This window comes from Poecilia reticulata, chromosome 11 (assembly GCF_904066995.2).
Source record: "Poecilia reticulata chromosome 11, P_reticulata-male-v2, whole genome shotgun sequence".
Taxonomy (NCBI): domain Eukaryota; kingdom Metazoa; phylum Chordata; class Actinopteri; order Cyprinodontiformes; family Poeciliidae; genus Poecilia; species Poecilia reticulata.
In genome coordinates, this window is record NC_088840.1 from 16,447,031 (window position 1) to 16,459,376 (window position 12,346).

The following is a 12,346-nucleotide window of genomic DNA, read 5'->3' on the forward strand; positions in this document are numbered from 1 at the left end:
CATCACTCATTCATTGCACTGACTTGAAGCTGTACTGGTGCTGCAGGTAAAGATATGGGGAAAACACCAATTTCATCTTTCCTCACAGTAGTAAAATCTCACAAAGAAACATTTAGAAGAAAATCCACCTATAATCTGAGTGCATGGCATGCATAGGTTAAAATCCCATGTGTAAAAAAACCCCCATCTAACTCCACACACTAATTTGCACTCCAAACGGTTTCCATAAAAGAAGAGTCACTGAACAATTTGAACTTTTTTTTTTTTTTTTAAGTCCGCGACTCTTGTATAGAGGACGAAATTGCAGAAAACAACAAAACAATAAAGAGTGGCATTTTGCACTCAAGAGGTGTCCATTAAAACTATCATATGCCAATAAAGTTTGCAAGAGATGCCACTTTCACAATCACAAATAATGAATATATGAATCTTCTGCATGCTACTGGGTCTTCAACACAAACTGTGTGCTTTGAAATAAGTGTTCCAATTGGACCCAGCGTGAAACAAAAGATGAGTGTGTGGAAAAAAATCCCTCATTCCCAGACTGAACTGCAGCGGAGGATCTGTGATGCTGTGGGCCATTTTCTCTCCCAAAGGCCCTCAGAACTTTGTCAGACTGCATTGCATCACAAAGTCTTTGACACAACAGGAAATTTAAAACCAAAAAAAATCCCCTTACCTCAGCTAGATAATTAAAAATGAGTCGTGGCCGTGTTATTTAGCAGAATAATGATCCAAAACGCAGTTCCCACTTCCAAGACTCTGGATGATGCAACAAAGATTGTGCCCAGAAGAACGGTTAAGCACTCGTCTGTTTTATGCACAAAACCTGGTGAAGATTAAACGCAACCAAAGGGGTTCATGCACGTTACGAACAGCAGGGTTTATTAACATTTTCTGCAATAATTCATTTTGTTTTTACTTCACACATAACATCGAGGAGTGTCAGTAAATGCAGCGGCTGCTGTATTATTCTAGAAAGTGCCACAAACGGATTGCTAGTTAATTAGTGCGCTCTCAGTATCTTTATCTCGGCCCTCCCTTTCATTCTCATGCATCTCTCTTCTATTTCAGTGTCACTCTCCCACTTCTTTGCAGGGACACACGGCCCCACCCACAGTAATGAGTAAACCTCCTGCTGCCCCACCCTGCCAAGTTGCTGCCAACACCTCAGACACACAAATACACATTTGCAGCAGGCCCCACCACAGCTTGTACAAAGAAGTCATAGACTCAACTGTCGCGCTCGTATGCATATCCACACACACCGGTTCCACCCGTCTCCCACTTAATACTGCCAGTATCAGTGCCCTGACACCACAAATGCACACACATGCACGTATGCGCGCACACACACACACATAGAGAGAGAGAGAGAGAGAATAGTCTTTTCTGATCTAATGTGATCAGTGCAAATAAGCTCTGTGGCGCTGGTGAACCACAAGCTACGCCTGCCAGTCCATGACATCACTGCAGAGTGAAAAGCATTATGGTCCACAGAGTTGGGCAAAGGAAAGTGAGTGACAGGTGGGATTCATGGGAACAGTCGGTTAGCCACCCTCAGTTGCCAGGACGACGGGAAAGTTTCCCTGTGTTGTGAAGTTTAAAATTTGATTCAGAAGAGGAAGATGAATGTGGCTGATGGGAACGGGAAATGATGTCATGAAGGCATGTGCACAACAGATATGAGCGCATTCGTGCGAGAGGCTTTGCTGGCAAACATATTTTGCATAAACTGCAAATATGATTAGAGGCAAACAGATTAGGTTGTAGCAGCTCGCCACATGAGATCGACTCCACACACTGGAATCAAAGGGAAGATGATTTGAGGATGAAAGTGTATTAAAAGAGGCATTTTGATAACTAGCATTCCCAGCAGGAAGAATCCCAGAGTCGGGGCGGAACTCTGCAAAGTCCCAGAGTGAACGAGACAAAGCTGACCTGTGAGCTTCCATCACAAAGAAATCAGTACTCACAATGACTTACACAAGTATTCCTACCCCTTTAACACTTTGACACCACATAGCAATAGACTGGAATGGGATTTTGTGTGATAGAAATACTTAAAAATAGTGTATAATTACGAAGTGGTAGGAAAAGCATACGTTTTTTCTGTGGGTTTTCTTTTTACATACAAAAATCTGAAAGGTGTGTTTATGTTTAGCTCATCTCAGTCACTACTTTATAAAACCAGCCTTCATTTCAGTTACCGTCTTCAGACCTTTAGAGTACGTCTCCACCAGCTTTGTACATGTGAACATTTCTTTGGCTTTTTCTTCAGCTTATGCGCTAAAAACGTTCCACGTTAGGACGGTCACTTGCTGCATGTCTCCCAGTTATTCATCTCTGCCCTTCGTCATGTCCAGCTGCTAACGAATAAAAACCTTAAAAAAAGCTTCTCTGTCAGAAAAAAGCCTCTGCACACCATGGTGTTCCCACTTCCATGTTTTAGAGTGATTTTTGCAGATAGTTTGCCACCAAATATAACGTTTTGCATCTACACCAGATAGTTACATTTTGATCTCATCTGACCACTTTCATCTACACGTTTGCTGTGTTCATGACACCAAAATGTACGTGAGATGTTTTTTGTATCTCGCTTGCCACAATGTCTTTCTTCTCTCCAGAGTCAGAATTTGGGAAGCAAATAATTAGTAGCTGTCCCGTCAACCAATTCTACATGAGTTGTTGATCTCTGTTGGGTGCCTCCATTGTTGCCATCTTGGCTTTTCTCTTGCCTGGCCTGCCAGTATATATAGTACACATGCATCTATGGTGAGATTAAATTACACACAAGGGGAATCCATTTACTTACGAAATGACTTGTGAAATCAATTGTATTTAGGGGTTTCAGAGAACAGAATAGCCAACACACTGTGCAGATTTTTCTTTTGTAGAAATCATGCAAAATGTGAATAATTTTCCTTCCACCTCTGATTTCTGGATTACTTTGTGTTGCTCTGTACCATAAACCCCCCACATAACTCTTTTTTTTCATTCAGGTTTGAAAAAAACAGGAAAAGATTTAGCAAGGGACTCTGATAACGTGTGTGGTGCATGTTCTGCTTACTCTTAGCAGAGACTGGGATTCTTCTTTTGTGGTTCCGCCTTTCCCCTCCTGTACTCCTGCACCTCCACTTCCTCCTCCTCCACCTGGATACTGTTGTGAAGGTATCTGGCTCTGCTTCTCCCCACCTCCTCCTCCACCTGCAGTAGCTCCCCCTGGTCTCCCTCCTCCCAAAAACGACTTGGTATCTCCCAAAAACGGCTTGGTGTCTGCCAGGTAAACCATGCCAGGCGAAGCCATGCCTCTCTTCTGCTGCGAGCCCTCGTGATTGGCTGAAACGAAAGAGAGGGAGAGCGGGGAGGGGAAAAGAGAGGGGCTCCCACCTCCTGCTACTCTTTCTGCTACTCTCTCGGGCCCCATCCGCTCCTTGGGTACCCAGAGTAATCCGTGGGCCTGCTCACCTCCTCTTTCTCCCGGCCCTCTTGTCTCTCCGAGAACCCAACCCTTCTCCCGTTCTCTTTCTTTCTCCTCCACTCCCTCGCTTTTTACTACACCGCCGGGCTCCTCTCTGCCGCCCTCCGCCAATCGTCCCTCAGGTGGAGCCAGAGAGTACAGAAGTCGTAGATCCCCCTTGCTCTCCTCTTTAATGGCCAAAGTCGAGGGAGCTGAGCAGCCATTGGCCGAAAGCGCCAGCGACGGTGTCATTAAGGTGGGCTGGGAGCCTAACGAGGGAGAGGCGTCTTGACAGTGGGCAGAATTAAAATGGTCGAGGAGGGCCGATGAATCAGGAGCGGTGAAGTCGCAGTGTCGGCAGCGGCAACACGCGTGGACACGCCTGGTAAGAAAGAAAAAGTACAAATCTTCATTTTCGGTTTGAATCAGAAAACCAGATCGTGACATTGGGAGTCATCGAAACTAGTAATGAGTCATCACAGAAATACAATAATGTGACTGAAGGCAGCTCTGCAGACTTTGTTTTGTTTTCAGTTCAGACTCGGCTCATCTTTATGTCTACCCTTTTAAATAAGTAAAAGTCCCCCATTCACGCAGCTCCACGCCAGAATCGCTCACGGAGCGAAGAAAATCCGCCCCCCGGAAATGAATAAATCAAAAGTGCATTTGGCCCTGCTTGATTTCCTCAGAGCACTCAGGTCTTGACTTTCAGGGAACTTGTGGCCAAAAAGTGACTCAGAGTTCCACTAAATCACCACGAATTACTCGAAAATGGTGAGGAGCATAAATGAATCTGAGCATCAAGCACTGAATCAACTGACAACAAGCCACCTTCGTTTCCTGCTGGGCCAACCCCTGAATGCTTCGCTATATTTCCAGAGCAAGACATCAGGGTACGTTTTCTTCCTGGCACAGAAAAAAAAAACAAAAAAAACATGTTGGGTGCTTCATGTGTGGGCCAGCAAGAAAAAAAAAAAAAAAAAAAAAAAAAAAAAAATCAATGAATCACCTTTAACACATACCTACACCCACACAAACTCAGACCATGGGCAGCTAATTTACATTTACTTGACACGAGCCGTACTACCCAATAACCTTTATGTACTGTATGTTTTTTTATAGAAAGGGAATATTGTGAATGTTTATGCATTACTTCGATTATTCACCTCTTTGTTTTTTACGAAATTGTTTTCATATTAATTCTGAATGTTTTGACAATATAAACATTTACACAACATCACACTTAATTTTTATTTTGTTGCAGTTTTTGAGATGGACCAACATAAAAGCAGAACATTTATGAGGTCGAAAAACTCTACACGATTTTTACAGTTTTACAAATAAAATCTGAAAAGTGTGACTGGATTTGCATTTAGAACCTTTCAATCTATAATGTTTTCCCAACGTTACAGGTGCAGAAATTTGGAAGTATCTGTTAAAACTGTTCTGCACACATTGAGACAAAAAAAAAAGCCCTATTCCAGCTTAAACTCAGTCAGACTGAATGCAGATCATCTAAACATCAATTTTCCAGTCTGGCCAAAGATTCTCTATGACATGAGCATTTAAACTTTGACTGGTCTATTCAAACGCAAAGATGCTTTATTGTCCTACCAGGAGCCAAACATCAGCTGAAGTCTGACTGTTTCAGTACTCTGAATGAGTTTTCTTGAAGGAATGATCCCGTATTTAGATCATGCTTTTCTTTAAATACTATCAACACTAGATGGTTGGGACGTCTCTCTCTAACCGAATCCCTGATTAGTCTGCTGTGTTCATGAAACTGTGTGTTCACTAACACCTCAGAGGCTTTCACAGAGCATTTGGAGACTGTTTACTAAGTGACTTTTAAAGACAATTAGTTGTGCTGGGTTTTATTTAAAACCCAGCAAATAAAACCCAACCCCTTCCCAGAAAATGCCATCATTTTCCTTCCACTTCACTATTCGGCACTTCTATCTCCTGAAATTTCTGAAAATTACACAGGAGCTTGTTAAGCCAACATAAAACTTTTTAAAAAATCAATGGTACGAGTACTTTTTGAAAGGCTTTTAAAGTACTCTGAAAATATCTTGTGCTATGTTGTCGAGGGCTATTGTTTTGGCAGTCAAGTCATGTTGAACCAAAGCCTCACTTGCTCAGGTCGTCACCCAGCAGCAGTAATCTGCTAAACACTGGCTATTGCATTCACTTGACTTTTTCTCAACAGCAGCTTCTTATTGATGCCTCGCAGTGTGAGTATTTTACAACAGCAGGATATACAGTAAGTATGCCAAAAATGTCAATGTGAGCAGACATGTATGTAGAGAAGACACACAGCAATAAATAAATCAATGAAATTATACACAAAAAAAAGAAAAGAAAAAGCACAAATAAGAGGAGTAAATAGATTTTCTTTTCCTTCTCATAAGCTATAAGCTGATTCTCCAGCAGGTTAAAGAATGTCTAGTTCGGAGAGGCCATCTAAAACCCAATGGGTTTAGAGAGTGTCTTCACACTTGACAGGTTTGGTTTGATTAAAAGTAACTCTGGTGTGATTATTCTGTTAGTGCAGATCATTTGAAGCGATGTGACTGCCGTCATCCGGACCCTGGAGATGCAACTGGAGATGCCAAACAACTGCACCAGAACCATTTAGGTACGACAGCCACTGAACTAAAACAAAATATGTGAAAATATAGCATAAATCATCAAATATCAACTAAAGATTTATACTGCACTTTATTTCAAGATTACGTTGAAATCCTAATATTAGGTTTTATGTTATGCTTGTAGCACTGTAAGGCTTTCTAATGCGTTGCTAAAAATTACAACTTGTATCACAATGTCTTGTGTCACAGTCTTAGGGCAGTGAAGCAAAATGTTCACTGAGTGGTGATTTCCTGTTCAATTAAAATTGTGACATGATTAAGAATTTTTTTTTTTTAAGGCTGACACTTAAAAAGTCTGTGCTCGGTTTTGGAATCCATAGATTACTTGTAGCCAGTTAACGAAGACGATAAAATAAGCTAAATTAATAAATGCAATCTCAAAAAGAAAATTAAGATGCCTTTTCTGGCTGCTCTACCAAGAGGAGGGAACACCACTTGAGCGGCGTTTCTGTGTTTTTGTACATAAAATCTAATAATTAGCTTAGAAGCTAGGAGCACTGATTATACAATGCACTTTTTCATTTATATGTCTGGGTGATCACTCTTTCGGCAGGTAACCTTTTTTCTCATTACACCACAGCCCTTTGTGTTTCAAACACCACTGAATTAAATCCCGAATTTGTTCTCTAAAACTTTAGAATCCTTTTAGCTCTGATTGATTTTACTGGGGGTATGAAACTGTGGCTTTAGCTCACTTTTATTTGATCACAGCGGCGAGTTTCAGAGTATACGGGCATTTTGTTTGAAATGCGACTGGACCGTAAAAAAACATCTCATAACTGATTTCTCACCTTTCTCTCCTTTCTTTTTATTTCCCTACCATGCTTCACCCCGCAGCAATCTTTCTTTTGCAGACCTTTTGAAAATATATCTGTTTTATTATTTCTCTGGGATCCCACTAAAATCTTTGTCACATGCTAAATAGAAGTACAGAATCATAGATTATTTAATACTCAATATAAAAGAAAAATTACTGTCTTTTGTATTCTTGAATATTTTTATCCAAGTCAGGTAATCTCATTTAAAGTTATCTGTGTGTGAAGACCTAATTTTACTTCAGGGATGTATTGTAAAGTCATGCTTTGATTTCTTCTTCAATTTTCGCCAAGAATTGCAGAGCACAAACTGGCGAAATGACTGGTGAGCTTCAGAGAATGAAGACTGCCATCAAGAACCAACCTAACTTGCATCAGGTAAAGACAAAACTGAGCAAGTGAGGTTTATTACTGTTTCAGGTTTCTCGCGGCTTTTCCAACATCTAGAGTGAACTTCAGAGGTAAATTGTCCTCGAATGTCAAATGGCTTGTTCTGTCAAAGAAAAAAAATGTAGGGATGACTGAAGGACCACTGTGTTTAGAATGGAGCATGCAAACAACATCAATCCATAATTGATTAACAGGTTTTTTTGTTTGATTGTTCTATCGGTTTGTTGTATGGTTAGCTGGTTTGTTATGCAGTGAACCACCAGTATTCACGAGAGTTTGCAGATTTTACCACAATTAGGTAAAATCTGCAAACATTTAGATTCGTCTTTGTAATAGTTTCAACACCAACTATACCTCAACAGGCACTGATACACACAATATAAATCATCGTCGCACAACCACAGAAACTAATCTCTGCACACTAATTTGAAGATCGAGTACATTTCACAAAAAAATATGCAATCAGGTAAATTCGCAAAAAGGCAAAGGTTTGCTGTTCTTGTGGGTAATTGGTTGGTGAGCTGACTGAATGCGAGCGAGCTGGTTGTGGTTGGAACGGTGAGCTGGTCAGATGAGTAATAAACGGTCTTTTTTATTTTAGCGGCTAGTAGCTTGGTTGGATATATTCATTACTCACTAGATGGTGAGTTGATTGGTTACGGAGCTGGTTAATTAATTGCCAGGCTAGTCTGCTGGTTGGATAATTTGTGAATTAGTTGGTTGAAGGAATTGATTAGTTGGGTAGTTGACTGTTAAAAAGGATATTCCAACCTGTCTCATCCAAGAGTAAGTTATAATAAAAAAAAATAGACACAAAAACACAGGAAGCACTCCTTTCCTGTTTAATCCTCTGTTCCGCATGAAGAAAATTCAAACAGTGCATTGGTAGGCATGTTTAAAGACATGCATATGACCTGGAAAATCAAACATTTTCTCAAGGACCACTCAACTCTTGCACCTGGCTGGAAACGGGTATGAATGGTATCAAAAATGGTCTCAAAAATAGTTTCACGAAGGGGTTGTTGCTGAAATGTGATCACCCAGGTAATCACATTTCCTGGGTGAAAAAAAGTGGTAGGGCCATCCAAGCACAGAAAATGCTTGGTGGCGTACTTGACTTTTGAATGAAATGTTTTAAGCAGCTGCTTTCAATACTTAGGTGTGTAGAATCCGGTATGGAATATTTTCTCTTCAGATGAGCCAATATGATTGGCATCGTAGTGAAACATATGGAGGATTTTCTTATTCACTACATATTGTCCAAAAACAATTATCAATTAGTTATTTGTGAGATGTCCTGCTCACCTGTAGTGTCTAAAAAGTTCTTCTTCCACTTGTGTGACAAAGCTACACTTCGTACAACTGTGCTCGGCCTCTCCTGCGCCTCCTCTGCCTCCCTCCTTGTCTCCTTCAGTCTCCTCTTCAGCCTTGACTTGTGGAGGTGCCCCCTTTAGTTTGATCATGCTGTGACAGCTCTCATAGTGTTGCAGCAACACATCGATGTCCGTAGTGGCAAACGCACACTGGTCGCACAAGTGAGTGACACCTAGAGAGAAGAACAGTATTAAGACAAAAAGAAAAACCTGAAAGATGGAAGTTTAAAATGTTCACATGAAGAAAATGATCAGCAAATGGAAATGGTTTGCTGCACCTATGCCTTTAAATACCTTGTGCAACAACAGGATGTGCCTGGTTAGAGGGGTGAAAGGTGGAACCAGAAATCACACTGGGGTCACCTCTCGGGTTAGGAGGGGTCACGCTGGGTGAGGTGGCAGCAGTGGGTTTTGAACCAATGGCGTCCTGCTGCTTAGCAGGCTGAGGAAACTTTGAACAGCATTTAGAACAGGTTGGCTTGCGGCAAGCAAAAGGGTGGGATACCTATCGAGAGAAATACTTTGTCAAACAGTTGTTTTCATGTTTGCATGCTACAGTTATTTGTCAGAATTGGGTTGATGAGTTTGAAGCACATCATAAAAAAAAAAAAAAAGTGGAAGTCAGCAGCAGTAAAATTAGTGTGCATTATTAATAAAAGCCTAAAATATTAACTATCCTTTTTTGTATTTTTAGCAGCTGCAACAGCACTGTTTGGCAGCTGGCACAAAGGAGGCTAGGCAGTGTGCGTGGGCAGACTCAGAGAAGCTAGGGAATTTTAACTAAGCAGGAAATCGGAACAATTAACTCTACACCTGTTCATGGATTCCAATTCATTTTCATGCGCTTGCAGAAAAACGCATATATATATATATATATATATATATATATATATATATATATATATATATATACACACATACATACATACATACATACATACACTGCTCAAAGAAATAACGGGAACACTTTAACAACACAATATAACTCCAAGTAAATCAAACTTCTGTGAAATCAAACTGTCCACTTAGGAAGCAACACTGATTGACCCGACGAGGGTCCCCGTTGTCAATCAGTGTTGCTTCCTAAGTGGACAGTTTAATTTCACAGAAGTTTGATTTACTTGGAGTTATATTGTGTTGTTTAAGTGTTCCCTTTATTTTTTTGAGCAGTATATATATATATATATATATATATATATATCCCCCCCCCTAGTAATTACAGAGCAAACATCAAATGTTTCAGCTTTTCAAGCAGCTCACCTCTCCCAGGTGTTTCTGGGGTTGGCAGAGCCCCTGAGGACAATACATGCAGTGCTGAATGCAACAGCGGTGGATGGAGTGGTTGTGCTGGTAGTGCAGCAGCAACGGAGCGACGATGATCACGTCCGCACTGTGGGCCATCGAGTAACGGAAATCGCACAACTGACAGTTGTAGCTGGTCACGACGGCTTCCGAATCACCACTTTTTGGGTCTCCTGGGAGCAGAACACAAAAACCTTCTGTAAAACCTTTTGCAAGGGGCTCAAATGCACAGTGCCCTCCAAAAATATTCACACTTAAATGAACTTTTCCTACATTTTCCTCTACAGAATCACAGACCGAGACTATTTTGCATGGCCGACGAACACAAAGTAGTGCATTATTGTCATGTGATGATAAAACGATATGTGGTTTTTAAAAGGTTTTTACAAACATTTGCTCTTTTATAAGTCTCTGAGTCAACACTTTATAGAATCACCTAACATTGCAAATCCAGCAGCAAGTATGTTTCCAATAGCTTTGTAAATGTAAAGATGAAAATTTTTATCTCATCTTTTTGCATTAAAGTTTCAACTTGGTCACTGCTTGGACGGAAAGTGTCTGAAGAAATCGATTTTCAAGCTACAAATTCTTAATTAGATTTAGGTCTGGATTTTGACTGGGTCGTTCTATGTGATTTTATGTAAACCATCTGACTGTAGCTCTAGCTTTACGCTTGATGTCCTGATGGAAGGTGAACCTCGGCTGCAGTCTCCTTTTGGAGCCTCTAACAGGTTGTTTTTATATAGATCTCTCCTGTATTTACCTCCACTCCCCTTCCCATAATCTGACCAGCTTCTTTGTCACTGCTGAAAAAAATAAAAGGCATCCTGAAAGAATGATCACCACATTTCACTACAGAGAAAATATTTCCAATGATGTCAAATGTTGATTTTCTGCCGCAGACAGCAGTTTGAACGCATGCCAAGAGTTCAATTAAAAGTTCAGCTTTGTTCTCTTCCAAACGTCTTGCTGTGTCCCCGACATCGCTTGTGGAAAATCACAAGCGAAGCTCCTTGTGCCTCTCATTCTGTCTCTCTGAGTTATCATCAGCCTGTTGGCTGCTTCTCTGATTAATGCTTTCCTTGACCGGCCTATCAATTTAGCTAGATGGCAATGTCATGGGTTCACAGTTGTGTCATACCCTTTTCATTTTTAGAGGATGGATTAAACAGAGCTCTGTGAGTTGTTCACAGCTTTGGGTATTGTTTTACAACCTAACCCTGCCGTAAAGTTTTTGGGGGTTTTTGCCACAACTTTATCTATGAACCATCTTTATGATGTTGTTTGCTAATGTTCTCTAACAGATGTTCCACTTTATTAAAAATGTGCACTACTTTGTGTTGGTTTATCACAGACAATCTCAATAAGATACATAAAAGTTTAAGACTGTAGCGTGAAAAAATATTTAAAAGTTCAAGAAGTCAGAATCGTTTTTCAAGGTGGATAATTGTCCAAAGCAATATCACAGCTCTGATTAAAATTATAGTAAACATAAAGAAGCAATGTTGCAGTAGTTGCATAACATTTGCACCCAAGTTCCACCACACTTACTTCACACTTCTTTCATTACCTTGGCTGGAGGTGAAGTGATCTTTGCAGCTTTTGGATGCCATATGATCTTGCTCTCCTCTATCTTTTCTTCCTCCCCTCTCCCTCTCTCTGTCAATCCCAGAGCTGTTAGGGCTCGTAGCGCCACCAGCAGGAGCCTTATGCCTTTGTTCATAGTGCTCTAGAAGCTTAGCTGAACCTTCTGACCACTCGCAACTCCAGCTGCAGAGTTTACACCAATAACACGCCTGTATGGCCCCTCGACCAGCCTCCCCCGTCCAGCCCGACGAGTCGGAACCCGCTCTGACCGGGATGAAGTACCCGACCACGGAGTCGTCTTCGGCTCGCACCGCCACCCGCTCGCCGGCGTCCAGCATCACGCTCCTCCCTTTTAGCTGGCTGTCGTGCGTCGCCAGGCTGTTGGTGGCCAGCAGGGGCGTGGTCGGGGGAGATTTTACTTTGTTAGGATGCGAGGACAAAAAGTGTTGTTCAAGTTCCGAGGAATTGCTGCCCATGTACGTGAAGTTGCAAAACTTGCAGCGGAAGTACTTAGTGTTCCCTTGGCAGTCGGACGTCTTGCGGCCAATCCCGATTAAGGTGCCGCCCAACGTCACCTGGTGAGGAGGAGAAAAGAGAAGATAAAAAAAAACGTTAGAGTAGAGATTAAGCTGTTGGAGTTGGACTTGAATGCAAATTTAAAAAAAATATATGTACTTAGAATCACATAAAATATCCCAATAAAATACAATAAATTGCCGACTGTCTGCCTACTGTCTGGTTTACTGCTAAACTGCACAGACGCTGAGG

General features: G+C 41.2%; 1 protein-coding gene across 4 annotated transcripts in view; it reads right to left on the reverse strand.

The window, feature by feature from the left end:
* Positions 1-12,346, reverse strand: part of trps1 (trichorhinophalangeal syndrome I) — a 127,332-nt gene that overhangs the window by 46,276 nt on the left and 68,710 nt on the right. For all 4 annotated transcript variants that reach the window (XM_008422120.3, XM_008422124.3, XM_008422125.3 and 1 more), the window contains 5 exons: positions 11,562-12,153; positions 9,950-10,164; positions 8,984-9,194; positions 8,622-8,862; positions 3,071-3,842 (listed from right to left, as the gene is read on the reverse strand). In XM_008422120.3, coding sequence (XP_008420342.1) covers positions 3,071-3,842; positions 8,622-8,862; positions 8,984-9,194; positions 9,950-10,164; positions 11,562-12,153 — 2,031 coding nt within the window. The remainder of the gene's footprint in view (positions 1-3,070; positions 3,843-8,621; positions 8,863-8,983; positions 9,195-9,949; positions 10,165-11,561; positions 12,154-12,346) is intronic.